Source organism: Thunnus maccoyii, chromosome 1 (genome assembly GCF_910596095.1).
Source record: "Thunnus maccoyii chromosome 1, fThuMac1.1, whole genome shotgun sequence".
Lineage (NCBI taxonomy): Eukaryota > Metazoa > Chordata > Actinopteri > Scombriformes > Scombridae > Thunnus > Thunnus maccoyii.
In genome coordinates this window covers 7195374-7213720 of record NC_056533.1, presented here as the reverse complement: position 1 = coordinate 7213720, position 18347 = coordinate 7195374, and the positions used below count along the sequence as shown (strand labels likewise).

The 18347-nt window shown below is 42.0% G+C and overlaps 2 protein-coding genes across 4 annotated transcripts; one reads left to right on the top strand and one right to left on the bottom strand.

The window, feature by feature from the left end:
- The first annotated feature begins 1573 nt into the window (after window positions 1-1573).
- slc7a6 (solute carrier family 7 member 6) lies at window positions 1574-10700 on the top strand. Of its 3 annotated transcripts, none has more exons than XM_042409842.1 (10): window positions 1574-1699; window positions 4603-5185; window positions 5293-5418; window positions 6061-6205; window positions 6288-6411; window positions 6517-6620; window positions 6788-6884; window positions 7162-7311; window positions 8653-8836; window positions 8928-10700. In XM_042409842.1, the coding sequence occupies exons 2-10, from the start codon at window positions 4696-4698 to the stop codon at window positions 8993-8995; spliced, it is 1488 nt and encodes a 495-aa protein (XP_042265776.1). In that variant the 5' UTR covers window positions 1574-1699; window positions 4603-4695; the 3' UTR covers window positions 8996-10700. The 3 variants fall into 3 exon arrangements, with proteins under 3 accessions (XP_042265776.1, XP_042265793.1, XP_042265784.1); XM_042409859.1 differs by lacking the exon at window positions 1574-1699 and adding an exon at window positions 3407-3700; XM_042409850.1 differs by lacking the exon at window positions 1574-1699 and adding an exon at window positions 3728-4052.
- slc7a6os (solute carrier family 7 member 6 opposite strand) lies at window positions 10697-18266 on the bottom strand. Its single transcript, XM_042409869.1, has 5 exons — window positions 18014-18266; window positions 16868-17197; window positions 12940-13146; window positions 12426-12558; window positions 10697-11586 (listed from the first exon to the last, which is right to left on the bottom strand). Exons 1-5 carry the CDS (start codon window positions 18200-18202, stop codon window positions 11456-11458), a joined length of 990 nt encoding a protein of 329 aa, XP_042265803.1. The 5' UTR covers window positions 18203-18266; the 3' UTR covers window positions 10697-11455.
- Between the last annotated feature and the right edge of the window lie 81 nt (window positions 18267-18347).

Sequence of the window (18347 nt, the reverse complement as noted above, 5' to 3'; positions counted from 1 at the left end):
AACTTTTAGATACTGTGATGTTTGCACTTTTTTGTTTTCTATTGTGAACTTTTGTAATTTGTCTGGAATTATTTGAGTTTTTTGTGGATATATATAGAGAGAATTAATAAAAAAAATCTTTTTGTTTAGAAGGAACAAGTGGTTGTTTGTCTAAATGTGTGTGTGTGTGTGTGTGTATGACAGTGCAAAGTAAGCACATTCGAGGCTTGCTGTTTTCCTGTTCAGTCGTCCCTCCTTCTTATCTGTGCCTGTGTTTCCTCCCTCAGGGTTTGACATTTGTTGTTCTCTTCTCTAACATGCTGCTTGTTTGCCGTCGAAATTGTCAATGTCTCTGCTACAGCTCACGGTTTCTTTTCCCTCGACATCATGATAATCAGTACTATCTTGGAAGAAGCTGACTTAACGGTCACAAGAAAAACTTAAAAGCGGCCTATTTTTACTCTCTTACAAGACTTTTATCTACACTGCCACCCAAAGCAGAAGCATGTCAGGTCACAGTGTGATAAAAGATGGCCCCAAACCAGGAGTGTTCTCAAGGCATCACCTCCCCCAATGTGGCCTGAAAAGCAATTGTAGATTTATAAAGCATTACAGTACAATTACTGTTATTCATGATTGGTGTTGATACTGTAGGTTCTTACTGCTGTGGTGTCAGCGTGTCTGCAGGCGGCACTCTTCTCTGTGTGTGTCTGTCACTGGGCAGCTTCTCTAAGATGGTAATTGTAATATTTGTTGTTATTGGTAACATGTCAGCTAACCTGGAATCCTGAATCTCTTTCATGCTCTGAAACTAAAATAAAATTGAAATAAAAATAAAAAGAGTAATAGTAAAATTACGTTTTATATTAAAATAATATATTTAACACTTAATATAACTAATAGTTGCTGTGTTTTTTCCTCTTCCAGCATTTCTTTACCCATTATCTAGTAAAATGTATTCTATGAACGGCTCCTGTAATTCACGCCAGCACAGTATTGAGTTTGTGTTTCCCTCCGCAAAACCATAGTTTGCCTGCATCTGTGTGTGTGTGTGTTGCACCATCTCTGACACTTCACTAACATGCTAATGGCACATACTGTTCAAAGGCCCATCCCCTCTGCCCCATGCTCCTAGCAGGACAGCTCTAATTACACGCCTGTTCTTCACACACTAGCAGCGCTAGTCTTAATGGCAATCTCACAGGACTGTTTATGGTACTATAATATAAGAGAAATGATGAGGAAAGTGGCAAATCAGCTAGTAACAACAATATGATAAAAAAGAAAAAAAATCATAATTAAATGTTGGCTTCCAGAGTGCTTACAAATAGTTGTTTACATATATATTTTCAGGATTGTGACACTTTTTCTATAAAAATCTTAGCCCTGTATACATTCCATAATGAAGCTGTGTTGGAAATCTAATACACAAACACAATGTTTCAGGGCCCCGCATATAAATCATGACAACCAAAATGGGTTTTTCAGTAAGTGAAGAAATGTTCTGATCTGAAAATAATCCCAACACATGCAGCATGTATGTGTCTAGTGTAGTGAAGTCATACGATGCTCCTGCAGCGCAGCAGCGTCACATGACGTACCCGCGGAGCAGCAGCAGCGGCAGCAGCACTCAGTTGTTTACGGGTGCTGATGCGTTTGCCAACGGACACCGTGTTGGCTGGCTGTCAAAAAACACTTGGCAGGAGGAAAACCAGCACAGGTAAGACTGGAAAACCCACTCTGAAACCGTTGCCGCTCAGCAATAACGTTTTGTGCTACAGCAAGAACGACATTCGTGTATTCGTCGAGGACAGAGCTACCTGCGGGACAAAAGGGAAGTCCCGTTTTTATTTGTTTTTTGGGGAGCCGCGACAAGCTAACCGCAGATAGCCGCGATAATACCGGAGGTGAGCAGTTTCGCGTTCAAAATGAAAGCCAGAATGAGCAGTTTTTCGCTTTGTGTATTCTGTCACAAACATTAAAAGTGAGGTGAATGCAGATATTTTCTCTGGGTTGCATATGTAGGAATCAAAGCTGCGGAAACATTAGCTACGAGTCAGAACAAAGAATCAGCTTACCTGACGTTACTGACGTTAAGCGAACTGGTCCTTTACATAGAGTAAGATAGTTTGTAATGCTAGCACTGTCATTATTATGAAGTTATTATCCCTGCCTGATGTTTATTGTATTATTATGTGTATTATAACTGTCTGTTAACAGAAAAACGACGCTACGTGCTTTATTCTCATTTTTTGCCATATTTACCCGTTTTACTATTTTAACGGGGCTCCGCTATATCTCCGGTTGCCTCGTGCCCTGCATGGGTTATATGTGATACAACGTTATGTGGTTTTGGTTTATACAGGTGAAATTATCTTTACATATTCAGTAAGACACGAAACATTTTCCTCAGAAACTACGACAACATATGATTGTGGCTTTATTTTGAAAGTCTTATACGGAAGTCAGGTTTTGTAATTCAGTATAACTTGACACTGTTTCCTTCACTACGGAGACGCCGGTCGGGCTTTGTTAAAGATGTTTATCTCTTATAATCATGTTCATTCTAATGTGACAGACACGACTCACTTAACATAAATCTTATATCATATCAGTAAATAGACCGATCCCTGCTGGTCCAGCCTTAAAAACTGAAATGAGCTCATCCTGGTTGGTTTAGGTCATCAGATCGATGGTAGCAGCAGAGATAACTCATCACCACCCTCCCTTTACTCGCTGAAAGGATTTATCCACATTTTTATCACAATCTTGTTCCATAAACTTCAGCCTATGACATTTGTAAGCAGAGCATTCCACATCCATTGATGTCTATTCATATATGATAGATGCCTATTAGAATATAATGTGTATAGCGTGAACAGTTAAGGCTTGTAGAAGCTGACACAGTTACACATTTCAAGTTGAATGCTGAAATGTAAACTTGCTTGTGGAGCACGTTGGATACAATCCATCCAATTCTGAAACAGTTATCAGTGGTTGTTGTGATTCATGTAAATGACATTTGTGTTTGAAAACAGAGTTGGTTTCTAGTTGTTTCTAGTTGGGGCGGGGGGGGCGGGGGGGAGGGGGGGTTGTGTCAGTGTCACAGATTTGAAAAAGAAGAGCAGAGGAGTAGATGATTAGTTGTCATTATGTGGAGCTCTCTGTCATGTTTACCTGGCTGTGGCTCCTCCTATACTGGGCCTGTCTCTGGTTACTGTGTGAGTGTGTAAACAGCTCTCATATAGCACGCAGCCACAGATGCTAAATAACTCACTTTCTAGGACATAAGAGACTAATAAAGCTACAAAACGATCTATGTAGTTTGTAGCTGAAACCAGTTCATCTTCTGTCAGTCAAATAATAAATAAATTGCTTCCGCTCTGATTTCCTGATTACAAAGTTTACTGTACATCACACTCACAGCGTGCTACGTCTTCCTCACGACCGTTAACAAAGAGTTGAACGGTCGCCACATTTCACAGCCTCACACACTTGAGTTCACACATACATAGATAAACCCTCACACCACCATCACCTGCGCACCGAGCACGTAACACGAGCTGTTGCTTTCATCTAGGCTTCACACAAACTCTGTTACTGCTGTGTTACTGATGTGTATGGTAGGGTGTCTGCTGAGTAATTCTCGTTAACAGCGGTGTTGTTGTTGTCTGAGTCATTGATCGGTGTGTTTACCAGCAGATAAACAGGTGGTGCTGCGGTGAGTTTGCGCATGTGGAACAGATGCCTAATGATTGAACTGAAGCATGCAGCTCACATGCACACAGACAACAAGCGAGCACCGGAGCACTCTGTGATAGCAGAGCCTTCAGTCTGATTTATATGTGTCTTATTTAACTGTAGATTGTACATTCCACACCTACAGTACGTTACATACAGCACTGCACTTCTAACCTGCTCATCTACATGTCACTTCATCTCTCTACAAGTCTCAACTGATAGTTCAGCTTGTTATCAGAGTACATCTGCAGCCCAATATCACAAATACATGTTCCTTAATAACTTCAACTGATAGCATGTGATCACCTGGCAAACATGAGATTGTAAAGGAGGTATGTCTTGTTTTTTTGTGTGAGCTATGAGACATGACAGTCTTTTAAATATGGTCATCAGTAATGTTTTAACTCTAATAATTGAAATGAAAAGACATTTTGAGGTGTTTTCCTCATGTCTGTTCAGCTAACCATGACTGCCAGTTTGTGACCCACTGGGCTGTCTTGCCATATAAAAGCAGAGAGGAGGTGGGGGGAGGGTTGTTGTGGCAGAAATCTGGTGATGGAAGTAGATTTTTAGCTTGTTATCAGTTCATTCTTTGTCAAACAGGCAAAACAAATCATAGACAATGTCATTTATTTAAAAAAAAGGAGATCTAATTTAGTTTATGTGTTCCTGAAAATAATACAGATGTTTTTCACTGATGTTTTGTTGATGACTTGCCGTATTTACATTTTGCCACATGTCCTTTCATAACGACATTATCAGCCCCAATATTCACATTTTGAGTTGGTTTGTTTGTAGTCATTTGTTTCAGGTACATTTTAAACGCCCTCCTCTTCTCATTCTGACTCAAACTAACTTGTTTCTCCTGAATGTGTTGGACAGGTTGTTCCAGAGGTTGCCAGAAAGGGAGCAGGGCCTGTAGCGTCCACAGCTGGTCCTCACTTCCCGCTGGTTCAGCCCCGACACAACGGCACTATGACCGACCGTGAAGACTCCAGGAAGATGAACGGCAGTGCCGACCACTCTTCCCAGCTGCTGGAGCCGCCCAAGGAGAGCATGCAGCTTAAAAAAGAGATATCGCTGCTCAACGGAGTCAGCCTGATCGTAGGTAATATGATCGGCTCTGGCATCTTCGTCTCCCCCAAGGGCGTGCTAATCTATAGTGCCTCTTACGGGCTGTCGCTAGTCATCTGGGTCATTGGGGGCCTGTTCTCTGTGGTGGGGGCCCTCTGCTACGCTGAACTGGGCACCACCATCACCAAATCAGGGGCCTCCTATGCATACATCCTGGAGTCATTCGGTGGCTTCATTGCCTTTATCCGCTTGTGGACATCTTTGTTGATTATTGAGCCCACCAGCCAGGCGGTCATAGCCATTACGTTCGCAAACTACCTGGTACAGCCGCTCTTCCCAACATGTGAACCACCCTATTCAGCAGCCAGACTCATCGCTGCAGCATGTATATGTAAGTCCCACTGCCGTCTGCACACGTCACTCTAGCTTGTTCTTACAAGACAAGACACAATATCTTTAACATCTGTGCAACCTTCCTCTCTCTCTCTCTCACCCCAGGCCTACTGACATTCATCAACTCCGCCTATGTTAAGTGGGGCACCCGCGTGCAGGACATTTTCACCTACGCCAAGGTGGCGGCCCTCATCGTCATCATCGTCACCGGAATCGTCAAGCTGTGTCAGGGTGAGCGGTGTCATGACAGTGCTCATAACTGTCAGGAGTGCTGCAGTGCTGTTGTTTGCTTCAACACGGTTAAAAGGAAAGATCTAGGGCATGGATAAGCTCAACCACACCAGCCAACATGTCTTCTCCTCCACAATCTCACCTACTCTCACTCACCCACCTGCACTGTGATCATCTGTGGCCCACACAGCTTTTTGTTTGTGGCAACAAAAAAAAAAAAAAAAAAGGATTTGTGATGTGAGAGGAGAATTGATGGGTTTTGGATCACTTGGACATATTTTAAATGATGTTGCACTGTCATACAAAAAAGGAATAAGACTTTATCAGTCTGTATTGAAATATTTGGTGACATGAACCATATTCAGTCTTAATAGGCAAACCCTCTGTGAGCTAATTGTTGCATACATGCACGAGCATGTGGACAGCTTGTGCGTGCATGTGTGTTTGTCTGTGTGAGAGGGAGAGCGCCATTTTTTTGGCATATTGTCATGGCTGAAAACCAGTTGCTGAAACAGTACAGACCAAACTGCCTATATAAGGAGTTTGAGATCTCTATGACTTAAGAAAATAAACCCACAGTCATTTTGTTGATGTTATAAAATGTCCCAGATTGCTCATTTAAATGTTGTGTCTCTGTCTCAGGTTACACAACCAACTTTGAATCCGCCTTTCACGGATCGTCTACAGATCCCGGCGACATCGCGCTGGCGCTCTACTCTGCCCTCTTCTCCTACTCCGGCTGGGACACCCTCAACTTTGTCACAGAGGAGATCAAAAACCCTGAGAGGTAACATTTCTTTTTTTTTTGACTCCTGGAGCCACCAAATAACTCCAGAGGTTGATTATAATCCAACAACCTTGTGCTACAGGAACCTGCCGCTGGCCATCGCCATCTCTATGCCCATCGTCACCATCATCTACATCCTGACTAATGTGGCCTACTATGCTATTTTGGACATCAGTGCTATACTGGCTAGTGACGCAGTGGCAGTGGTGAGTGTGACAGCAGCACAGAAGGACTGAGATGGATGACAAGATGCATGTGTGTGTTAGTAGCTGAAAACGCACTCGCTAAAGCACTTTGTGTGTCTGAATCAGACGTTTGCAGATCATACGCTTGGTGTGATGAGCTGGACCATCCCCATCGCTGTGGCTCTGTCCTGCTATGGAGGCCTCAACGCCTCCATTATAGCTGCATCCAGGTAGAACACTAAAGCATCAGTTAGAGTTGCAAAAAATCTGCAGTGGTTGTTTTATAATGATTATTAATCCAGTCTTGCTGCTTTGTTGTGATTCATTTGCAGCATAAAAGTCCAGCTCTTAGAATGGCGTCATGGTATGCATCTTAATGCATGTTTGTTGTGTTCAGGTTGTTCTTTGTGGGCTCTCGTGAGGGTCACCTTCCAGACGCTCTGTCCATGATCCACATACAGAGATTCACTCCGATCCCTGCTCTCATCTTCAATGTATGAATACGGATCAATTACATGTAAAGTATAGTGGAGGAAGTACAGGAATCTTCCATTTTTGTAGTGGTTGTTAACAGTAGAGTAGAGTCTCCTCCTCATAAATGGGCTGATTGTGTGAAACTGCACTAATTTTAAATTACAAAAAGTTTTAAATCTTTGCTCTCCATGCTGGAAACAAACACATTTTTCATTAAGGTGAAAGAGTAAAATTAAATTTGATCAAACACCTCAGTTATGTAATTTCTCATTGTTTCTCCATCCATCCACCGTTTAGTGCATCATGTCACTGATCTACCTGACGGTGGAAGATGTCTTTCAACTGATCAACTACTACAGCTTCAGCTACTGGTTTTTCATGGGACTGTCCATCGCCGGACAGATCTACCTCCGCTGGAAGGAGCCTGACCGACCCAGACCTCTCAAGGTAAGACCAGCCAATCACAACTAGGCTATGTTCTGAAATCGAGGTTTAACTGGTGCAGTGCCTCTTGAAAATGTGTGGATTGCTTGGCGTCTGTTATTGTTACTTTAACGGATAAAAATTATTATTATAAATAATAAAGTACTCTTAGAGTAAAAATTTCAAGTTCCCGTGTGTGTGTGTCTCAGTCACAGTGCTTATGGGAATGCACAGATTTGATTGGCTGAGTAGCATCATGTTTATGATTTACAACACATGCAGTTGGTCTGTGAATTTCCTGGGCTGTTAAACCAAAGGCTAGAAAAGCTGCGCCAGGTAAAAGAGAAACGCTCTGTCAAAATGTGATAATTCTTAATAATGATTCAGTTATACAGAGCTCGCACTCGACACTGCACTTCCTTGGGTCCCCAGCAATACACCTGTTCAGAGTCAGAATGATTCAAACCCTACATATACTGTATGAGTTTCAGTTATTTTCATTGTCTAGAATATTGTAAAAACTGAGATTACAGAAGGATTCAGCAATGAAATAGCTGAAAACAGCAGATTATCACTTAAACATTAAAACTCTTCAGTAAGCTGCTGCATACTGTAAACAGAAAGAAAAGCAACATTTGGATGTTAATAAAAAGAGAGACTCATTGTTATTGATATTAATCTACAGCCATACAAGCTGTAATGAATCAAATTAATTGATTACTGTATTACATTGGCCTTCATGGCACAGCAGCCATCATGATTAATACAGATATCACTAATGATTGTCTGTGGAGTACATGAAAGTTTCTACACTGAAGAAATGTGACATCGGTTTGTAGCTTCTACTGGCATGTTGTACTGTATATTAAATACACCTGATCTGTCAGTATGAACTGCTGCTAAGAATCACAGATGAATAAAATGAAAATAGTGACATTCTGCATCGCTATGTGCACTTTACTTCTACACGTTCATTTTTTTATGTACAAAACAGAGCTCAGTGGTAAAGGTGCATATCAGGAGGAGAACCTAATGTACTCACACACACTCACACATCCATAGCACAGCCATCAGGAGCAATTTGGGGTTCAGTATCTTGCCCAAGGACACTTCAGCATGCAGACTGCAGGAGCCGGGGATCAAACCACCGACCTTCTGATTGGTGGACGACCCGCTCTAACTCTGAGCCACAGCCGCCCCTTAAAAGTTTTTATGGAATGTGACACCAACTAAACTATAAAAAGAAATAGTAAAACAAATAACTAAAATACAGCAGAATCTTTCCACGTAGTACAAATAAATCAACAGAAAGTTTTTTGCTGTTTCTGTGGCTCACGGTTTCCCTCCTCATTTCTCTCTCTGCAGCTGACGTTATTGTATCCGGTGGTCTTCTGTATGTGTGCGGTGTTCCTGGTGGCCGTGCCTCTCTACAGCGACACCCTCAACTCTTTAATTGGCATTGCCATCGCCCTGTCAGGTGTACCTGTCTACTTCCTAGGCGTCTATCTCCCCGAGTCCAAACGACCGCCTATCATCACTAAGCTACTGCGTGAGTCTACCCCACATCCTGTATCTCAAGACACTTGTGTCATATTGGTTATTTCTTACCCTCAACAACATGTTATTGTCTGTCACTGCAGGTTCTCTGACTCATTTCACCCAGTACAGCTGCTACTGTGTACTGACAGAGATGGACAAAAGTGAATAGCACTCCGAACACTTTACCCAGAAGCCTCTGCAGCCTCACAGCCACCAGGGGGACCAGACAAGGGATGCTGCTGTGAGGGGGGAAAATAAAGGATCTATGACTTTTTTTTTTATTGTACTGTACACTACGTCAAAGCTTTCAGACTTAACTGACTTGTTTACAACACTGACAACGCTGCCATTGACGCACATGTTCACTCGCAGATTCACACTGAAATTCAAGGACAGTCAAGGAATTTTTACCTAAGGCACAGATGCTGTTATAGTGTTATACTCCATATAGTGGATATTGTTACATACAGTTTAAATTCACACTATTTAATGACCTCCATTATAAATGATTTGCCTTGTTAGTTCAACAGTTAATTGTAAATATGCTTTTTGAGCAGTATGCGCCTGTGAGATTTTACAGGGACCTGATAATGATGCAACTATATGCTGTCAAATGGATGTTTTATCAGAGGGATGGGATTGTGTGCAGTATATGTGAGCAGGAGAAAGTACTTAATCTAACCAGAGGATTTATTGTAAGAAATATGTTCATGTTCACTTCCTGAATGAAAAAAAGGGAAGAAAATATTTGTCTGCTGCTACGTTGCCCATATTATTATTCTTGATGCTACATGTTTGAAACAGAGCATTTGGTTCTTTTCCATTATGTTTAATGACTGGTGAATGTTTCAAGCATTTTGGCGGGGTGAGTTAAATGTCTGCAAGATCCAGTCCAACACTATAGGCAACTGTAGCTTTGCTTTAAACTGCGTAGCACTAAATCAATTTATTCTAATTCTTTACAGTTTTCAATTTGCCCAACTATTGGAGATATCAACAGATGTTCAGACTTTGGACAAAATAGCATTAACGTAGTTTTGTTTTGTATTTATAAATCACGTCCAGTTGTGCAGCATTTACAAATCCTGTCCCACATTTTCAAGTATCGTCAACTATCTCTGAATCACTGCTTGGTTTGGCTTCAGTCAGAGGACTTGAGATACTTGTGGAGCCTCCTACACTCACTCCTGTGAGTTGTCATTTGAGAGTGAATGAAATCACCATTTACAACCTTTTTTTTTCTACACTTGCAGTTTACATCCAATTCTTGTCATTTCATTCATGAATCTGGATACAATTTGATGAGGAGAAAAACTAAAATTAATATATAAATATTAAATTAATTAGCATTTGTATGACGAGGTTCATGCCAACAGATCAAGACTGAAAACATTTTGAATTATTCAAAAGACAGAAATCAAACTTAAAAGCTCTTGATTTGAACCTAGTGCGTCGTTTTGCACCATTCATAAACTTTAAAACATTAATGGAACTGAAAGCTTTGATGACCAGGTTAGGACAGTTCTGCTCAAACAACTTATGCATCTCTGACAATTTTGGACCAACTGGTACTGATTTCCTATTGTGACCTCTGGGACGTTGACTGTCAATCATAAAAAGAAGACTATTCCAGCCTTGGGAAAATGAGCAGGCAACATCAGGCCAGCACTTCCAACGAGTCTCTCATCTGTGAAACATATAGACCTCTAAAGTTGTGGATCATAGCACTGTTTACTTTTGTTGGATATTGAATTACATCCTGTGTTCATTCTGTAAACTGATCTATCCAGCAGGTTTGTGCAACTAATATGTAAATTAACCAGTCTGTATGTTTATTATGCAGGAATAAATGACATCCAGATGTTTTCCATTTATTTTGAAAGCTTTCTTTTTATACACATCTACATATTTACAAAAAAAAAGTTGTATTTTTTTTAATTCAACAAGCATTCAAGAGAAACAATCGGAATTTCAAAAAGGGAGAATTTCTGAACCAAACTCACACACCCACAACAAAAAAAAAAATTATGCACCACGCTTTCACATTATGCAAAATCTAACACACAATTGTACGTACACGCACTACCATGCACAAAATGCAAACACCCTAAATTGCAACCACACGCGGCCCGAGACGTCTCACTAACAGAAGTGTTAACAGCACAAAGCATACGAGGCAAATCACACTGATGTGCAACATTTCTAACACACACACATCCACTTTGAACAAACACCCACACACACACACACACACACACAAATTCACTCCACCACAGATTTAAAAAAAAAAAAAAAAAAAAAAAGACACTGGGTCCTGCTGGAAATAACACCTGCTCCTTCAACATCTGTGTAGCAAAGAGAGGGATGGACCTGATGTAGGGTACGTGTGCAATTCTCTGAACAGTGAGAGGACTAAATGCTCTGTGGTTCAGTCACAATTTTTAACATTGGCACATAGAATGTATTGTTTTGATGCATAGGGGATTGTTATTGGACCTCATTATTAAACAGTGATGAGTGCTACACATAAGTGCCTTTCTGATGTTTTGTTTTCCCTACACAGAGGTCTATGGAGTACGGTGTTATTCATGAAAAGGGGATCCACAGACAGATGGGTTAAAGGGGTAGATCAATCGGAATCATATTTGTTCCCATCATCATCATCATCGTCGTCGTCATCTTCACCACGCTCATGCAGCACTTCCCTCTGGTAGCGCTCCCAGCTCCTCCGGCTGTACGAGTGCTCCTCCTCCCAGTAACCTGCACACACACACACACAAGGCAGAGCGACATCAGCCAATGAGTGACTGGAGGGACGGTTAAATGGCATTTGGAAGCATGTTGTAACTGAAGTGATTATTGGGAACAGTCATCGCTGTCTCTCCAGGCACACTCACACTTCTGTGATGATCTGTCGGTTATTAATGGTTCATATCTCGGTCTTATAAGTGGCTGAGATGTGTCGGGACTTGCCTGACACGTCTCATAATGTGAACAAAAAGGAACAAAACGGAGACAAGGTGTTCACGGAGCACTCCTGTCTACTTTTGTCCTTTTTAGATTTAGTGTTAATGGAGATATGGGGATCTTGTGAAATCAGAATGGCAGTATGGGAAGCTTGTGGAACAGGCTGCTGGGTTTACCAACCAATAGGGTTGCTAGTTAGATATTTTATTGGAAAATTCACCTTAAGTGACGAGCATTAATGTGACGGTGGAACGTAGGGGTGGGCGATTGGTAAAAATATCATCAGAATTTTTCCAGGCAGGATCATGAGCCACAATCTTATCAATTATTTTTCATGTTGGTTTTTAAGACTATTTTGCAAGTAACTGAAACACTCTATCTGGCCTTGTTTAAAATGGACATTGCAGTGTGAAACCAAACTAATGTCATAGCTGCAAAGCAAACAGCACCAACACAGTACACCTGAGCTGACATCACACTAGCTTTCAGTATGACAGAAGCGTAGTGTAACGTACTGCCACATAATACGAGCGTAGCATTACTCAGTCTACGTTCACAGTCTGTGGTGATACTGGGTTCAAACCTACAGTCTTATATAACTGACAAACAAGTGAAGCAGCATGAGGACGTACCACCGTAGCGCTCCTCTCTGTCGCTGTCTGAGTCACTCTCCTCATCAGGGTAGTCATTCCTCCAGTTGCCTTCTTCGTTCTCGTCGTCATCATCTTCATACACCTCCTCTTCATGAACCACAAGGTCGGGCACCTGAGATAAACAAAGACCCATTTATGTGATAGCCTTGTTTTTGTTGATTCATTATTGGTTTTAGTGTCTTCTGAGGCACTGTTAATAATAAAGATACAGTCACATGGTTTATACATAACCCTGAATGACCACTAGAGGGCGATCATTTTGTTCCATTGTCCAAACCTGTGAGTCACCTGTTGAGCATGAGACTGTAATAAAGTGAAGAGCAGCTGCATGCCAGCTGACTCTTGCTCATTTATCCAAATACACATTTCACAGGAATCTAGTAGTGACAGGTGTGAACCTCCCCCATGTCTACCCTCTACTTCACCCATTTATTCATTCACTCACTCCGATTTCAGCACTCATTCATCTGTCCGCCCATCCATCCACACACACCAGTTCTCCCTCATCAGCGTAGGCCCTGACAGACAGGATGTCCTGGATCCATCCGGGTGTGACTGTTTCCTGGTAGTAAAGATCGTAGACGTAGTCATCTTCCTGCTCCCGGTGCTCTTCCCCGGCTCTCTCCCCAGATATGCTCAGACGCTCCCGCAGCAGCTTTGTGTTGTTGCACAGGATCACTTCTGGGTCTGGGGTCTGCGTCTTTGGAAAAATGGAGTGAGAGGATAAATTAATCACTAGTGAGGTCGTCCATATTAGCAATGTTGACCGATAACCTCTGACACATTAACAAAGGCAGTTAATACAACACAACAAACAGGATTTTTTGCACCTTCTGTCACAACCCCGCAGATCTATTCTTTGGATTAAACCGTTATTCAACAATTATTTCATAAGCTATTAAACATCCACTATGATTCTGTTGAAAGTCTAACATTATTCCAACCTTTCTTTTCACAGTGCAGGGCTCTCCACAGGATGAATGACTGATAAGGGATGTAAGCATGGCGCTATGCCAAACAGGTTAAAACACTGGAGTTCAGGTTAAGATGTGTTTGAAGGTGTGTTTCGTTGTCTGTGGCGGCACCATATGGTGATAAACTGTAATTGCAGGTGTGTTTTTGGACCTCTTCCAAGGGAACCAACTGTGTTGCTGTGTGACGTCATGCTAGCAGAGACCAGGAAAAAAGTAAAGAGCACACACACAAGCGAATTGAAGAGTGAGTCTGTTGCATTAGCTTCCCTCTCTGGTGGATCAAACACTGGATGATGGAAAATGCATCAACTGCGCTGCTTGTGATTTGAATGCATCTTGGGAAAGTTGCCACTGACACCTGGTTTATAATAATCATAATACTGAAAATGCAAGAGCGTTCATCAGCAGTCCATGGGCTCAGCCACCATAGTGTTACATCATTCAGTGATAGTGACTTAACAGACATTTATTTAAATGAAAATCTTTGGGGATCTCCCAGATTGCCACTGGTACATGTAATGGGAAATGGTAAAACCAGCAACCTAAAGGGACATTGTGACAAATATGTGCAGTGTTTTGGACGGAGTGTGAAGAAATCTGCTGCTGGATCAGTATAGCCCATCCTCCACCCTGACCAGCGTGATGTCACCATTGTTCACACATCATCAATACTGCCAATATAGATAGTTGCTTTCCTGCTACACATCATTTTTACACAATAAAAATTGCATTTTTCACCCTTTGTCAAGATGGGAGTTTTACTATATAAAATTACCACTCAGTTCCATTTAATTACTGTGACAGACAAAGCAGACTTCAACATTTCTGTTAACTCTGTTCTGCTCAGCAGGTACTCCTGGAACAGGAGGAGGGCTGGTTAGTCTCAGCCTCAAAGTCTTCAGGAATTAGAGGGAGGATTCTTTGGGAATCTCATGATTTGATTGCACATCGATTCTTGGTTGAATGAATAGAAAAGAAGACACTATTTTAGTCTCTTAGTTCAGTAGTTCAGTGTCTGTAGTGGCCTGTAGGTCACTATCACCGGATAAAAGTGTGAGAGAAAGCAGCTCTTTAACTTAAAAAAAAGTTAACTGCATTATTTTGGAAGCATCTTACAGTCTTCTGCCTGAATGAGAATAATGAAATGAAAGTGTCATTTATTAACTAATATCACTGGTTCAGATGAATTTCTTGAGTACTACTGCAGTGACCTGAATGCGTCAGATGCAAATAACTGCTATGCGCGCAATGAATTATTGTACATCGTTTGCATACAGACGCATCACAGCACATCATTTGCATACACGCAGCAGTCAAAACAGACAAAAAAAGTGAGAGATACACTCATGAAAATTCTTGATACCAATAACAGATTGTTTACAAAAATATCTGCAGACGCCAAAACTGTCAGTTGGTCATTTATGCCCGTTTGTCTTTCACCTGTAACCTGCCCCAGACCATTTTGTGGCTACGATGAAATAAATATTTTAGAGCTGGTTAATACAACTGTTCTCACTATAGGCAGCCTATTACTGAATGATGACCTAATGACAGGCTGAATATGAACATGGCTGTTGAAACTGTAGAAGTCATCACATCCCTCCTTACATATTAGACTTAATTTGCAATAAACGTGTTTCCTTGAAATTTTCCAACAGTAGGCAAAGTTATAGACTACAATGCCAACACACACACACACACACACACACACACACACACACACACACACACACACCTCCCTCCTGGTAACGTTATTTCTGCAGCACATGCACTCGCTTTTTTCCCCTTCCCCGTCGTGCCATCATCTGCTCCTCTCATTATAGTTATGGCTTTGGCTGCAATAATAATAATTATGAATACAGTACTATGAAAAGTCACGTTTCACAATCAGCGAGAGACAGAGGATATTACTTAACGTTACTTTGCCGACTTAAATGCCTTGTGAACAAGCAAGCTAGCAAATTACATAATGTTAGGCTAATGTTATTAATGTTAAATATTTTCCCCAAGGTTGGCAGATCTGTGTTAACTTAATTTGCAATTTCAACTTTCCACATCCACCTCAGTCCGTTACGCTTTGCAAAGGAGTTAAAAGAACCGTTCTGACTTGAGAGAGCAGCCAGCAGGAGTGAGGAGGGGGAACATGAGGGATAAAATCAATGTCGTGTTGCTGTTGATTCGCAGTCTCTTGAAATGACATCATGCATTTGTCAATCATGATCATCCCCCACTTGACATCCGGGTGAAGGCAGGGGAATGAATCCGATGCCATGATTGGTCGGACTCTTCTTCTTTTGCTTTTTGGCAGGCTAACCGCTGCTGCCTCTTGCAATTAGACTTGACGTGCACAATCGAACTCACAGGTGTCACCAGCTTTTTGTGCAGTTTAATCGTTAAAATCGTATCAGCAAACTGCGTCACCTGCTACACAAAATGTGTACAGATTGGTGGGTTTGCTGCTTACATGTTTTTTTGTAAAAAAACAAATTTGGTGTGTATGCTGTGAAGTAAGCCGAGGGGGAGGAGTGCTCCGCTGTGTTGTTTATAACATCACGTCTCCAGCAGTGGAGATCAGCCTCTCTGCTGCACTGTTAGCTCTGGGGAAAGCCATTACTGTCCAACACACTGAATGGGTTCATGGTTTTTTTGAGGTGGAACAGACTGAGCACACTGTTATTTTCATCACCGCCTGGGAGCTGCACTAATCGACTTCGGCCTTTTTCCTTTCCATCAATATAGCATTAACATCATCATCATCATCATCATCATTTTAATAATTGATTTTTGGCATTTGTGAATCTGTTTTCTTTTCATGTGTCTATGTTTGGGTCTAAAGCACTGCCACTGACCTACACACAATACGGTGCCTGAATGCACCGTATTGTGTGTATACAGAGACAGAGGACTGAAAGCTCTGCTGCTGCTCTGCTAACGTGCCGCTATCACTATGCAGCCTGTGTATTGTCTAAGTATCCTTAGTATACATCCATTTTTGAATTGTACCCTGAGGGTACAGGATTTTGATACAGAGCCCTGCTCAATTAATTATTATTTCCTTCACAAAGCAACACCATCAGCATCACTTTTTCCACCATTTTCCGGGCCTACTTTCTGTAGGTGTTTTGGGTTATGCCATGATTGAACAGTTGATAGTTGAGACAGAAAGATGGTTATCACATACAACAAAGGTTCCTGGATGGAACTGAAGTCCACATGCTTGTTTTTCTAATAATGCAGGAGTGACACCACATACTTCCTGTTCTTTCCATTTTTGTTACTTTGTGGGAAGTGAAGCAGCAACAAAACTTCAAGACACAAACTTCTGCCTGACCGTCAATTAGACTATTCAGATGGATCAATTTAAATGAGCAGTAGAAACAAAAGATACAGACAAAATCTTAACAATACCCATCCCTTATCGTCCAGCTACAATAACACTCAACTCACCTTGCCAGATGATTTGTCCTCGCCTTGTCCATCCTCATGTATGAGATCAACCACCTGGATTTCACCAAGACCCAAACATTTATCCTGGTGTTTCCCGGGTTCCTCTACACTCTCAGAGTCATCTGTCTGGGGATCCTGCTGCTCAGCTGGGCTCGGCAGCCCTGTGCGGTGGCTGGAGAGTATTCTGTAGCGTTCCTCCCTCCGGGTGCTCCACTTTGTGCTCCGTAGGTCCCCGGTGATCCGTTGTGAACTGCCAGCAGATGGGCGCAGCGCATGGGCCATGCGAGGCCGGGCCAAGGCCTGTCGAACCTGCGTCTGAACGGGGGCATCCTGGGGAGGAGATGACAGGAGGTCATAATCTATAGTGCTCTTACACGGAAATTAACAGATATCTAGCTTTAGTTTAGAGCACCTTGAGGTTGGAATAAACACAAACATGTGTCAGGTGATAAACCTTCAAGAACAACACACCACCCATGATTTACTTTCATACCCAATCTTCACTGCATCACTAAAAAAAACAAAAAACAAAAAAAAAAAAACACTTGCTGCATCAGATGGGGACAGTCAGCAGAAACACAATGAAGAAGTAGAACATGACTATTTAACTCACGGCAGAAATGAAAATCAAACTCGTGAGTGATATCATAAACCCAAAGTGAAGGCCTTGTGATGTTTACAAACTGAAATAATTCGCTTAAGTGATGGATGTGACTTGCGTGAAAATGTTGACATGTACATTTAAATACATTATCATGTCAATCATACGACTGGCTTTGATTTTGGATTGAGTAAAACCATTTTACAGGCCAGCAAACACGTCACAACGACGTTCAACATCAACAAAATGAGCTAACGACAGCAGCTAGCAGAGGCCACTGTTTGACGACAGCATTGATTCAAGTTAGCTTGAGCGCTATGCTAACAACAGCTAACACAGAGGGCGCATTATTTTTCCAACGACAAACATCATTTTAAGTTATCAAAATCAGCTTCCTATCGGTCAGTCAACTTAACTAAACCAGCTGCGTTTGTACCGATACGTTAACTAACTTGAATTTACCCACAGGCACTCCTAACCCTTTCCCCCGCCAGCTGCGTTGACGTTAGCCCGGTTAGCTGCGGATGCACCAGCGGGCCTCTTACCTGCGTCGCTACGGTCGCCACGAGTTTGAAGACGGAGTTTTCCACCTCGGCTTCATTGGGCTCCGGTACCGTCTCGACGGTGCTCTGGGACGTCTCCGGTCGGATACGTTTGCATGCCAGCAACAAAGCATCCGCGGGGTCGGTGCCCCTTTTTCTCTTGACTCTCAGAATCGTCGTGTTTGGATCCATGTTGTCCTCAGTCTGCCTGGCACTCAGAGAAGAGGAGAAGGCGAGAGCTCTCACTCCGCCTTTATTTCTGGATACCGCAGACGTCATGAAACTTCTACTTAATCGAATTACTTGATTTGTTCACTCGATTTAAAATGTGCTCTAA

Excerpts from the sequence above, each read along its gene's own strand:
- slc7a6 (XM_042409842.1), top strand. The coding sequence starts at position 4,696 with ATGACCGACCGTGAAGACTCCAGGAAGATGAACGGCAGTGCCGACCAC. Across the intron at positions 6,412-6,516 it reads CTAGTGACGCAGTGGCAGTG|ACGTTTGCAGATCATACGCT; the intron begins GTGAGTGTGACA and ends TGTCTGAATCAG. Across the intron at positions 6,621-6,787 it reads TCCATTATAGCTGCATCCAG|GTTGTTCTTTGTGGGCTCTC; the intron begins GTAGAACACTAA and ends TGTTGTGTTCAG.
- slc7a6os (XM_042409869.1), bottom strand. The coding sequence starts at position 18,202 with ATGGATCCAAACACGACGATTCTGAGAGTCAAGAGAAAAAGGGGCACC. Across the intron at positions 12,559-12,939 it reads ACGCTGATGAGGGAGAACTG|GTGCCCGACCTTGTGGTTCA; the intron begins GTGTGTGTGGAT and ends TGTTTATCTCAG. Across the intron at positions 11,587-12,425 it reads CAGAGAGGAGCGCTACGGTG|GTTACTGGGAGGAGGAGCAC; the intron begins GTACGTCCTCAT and ends GTGTGTGTGCAG.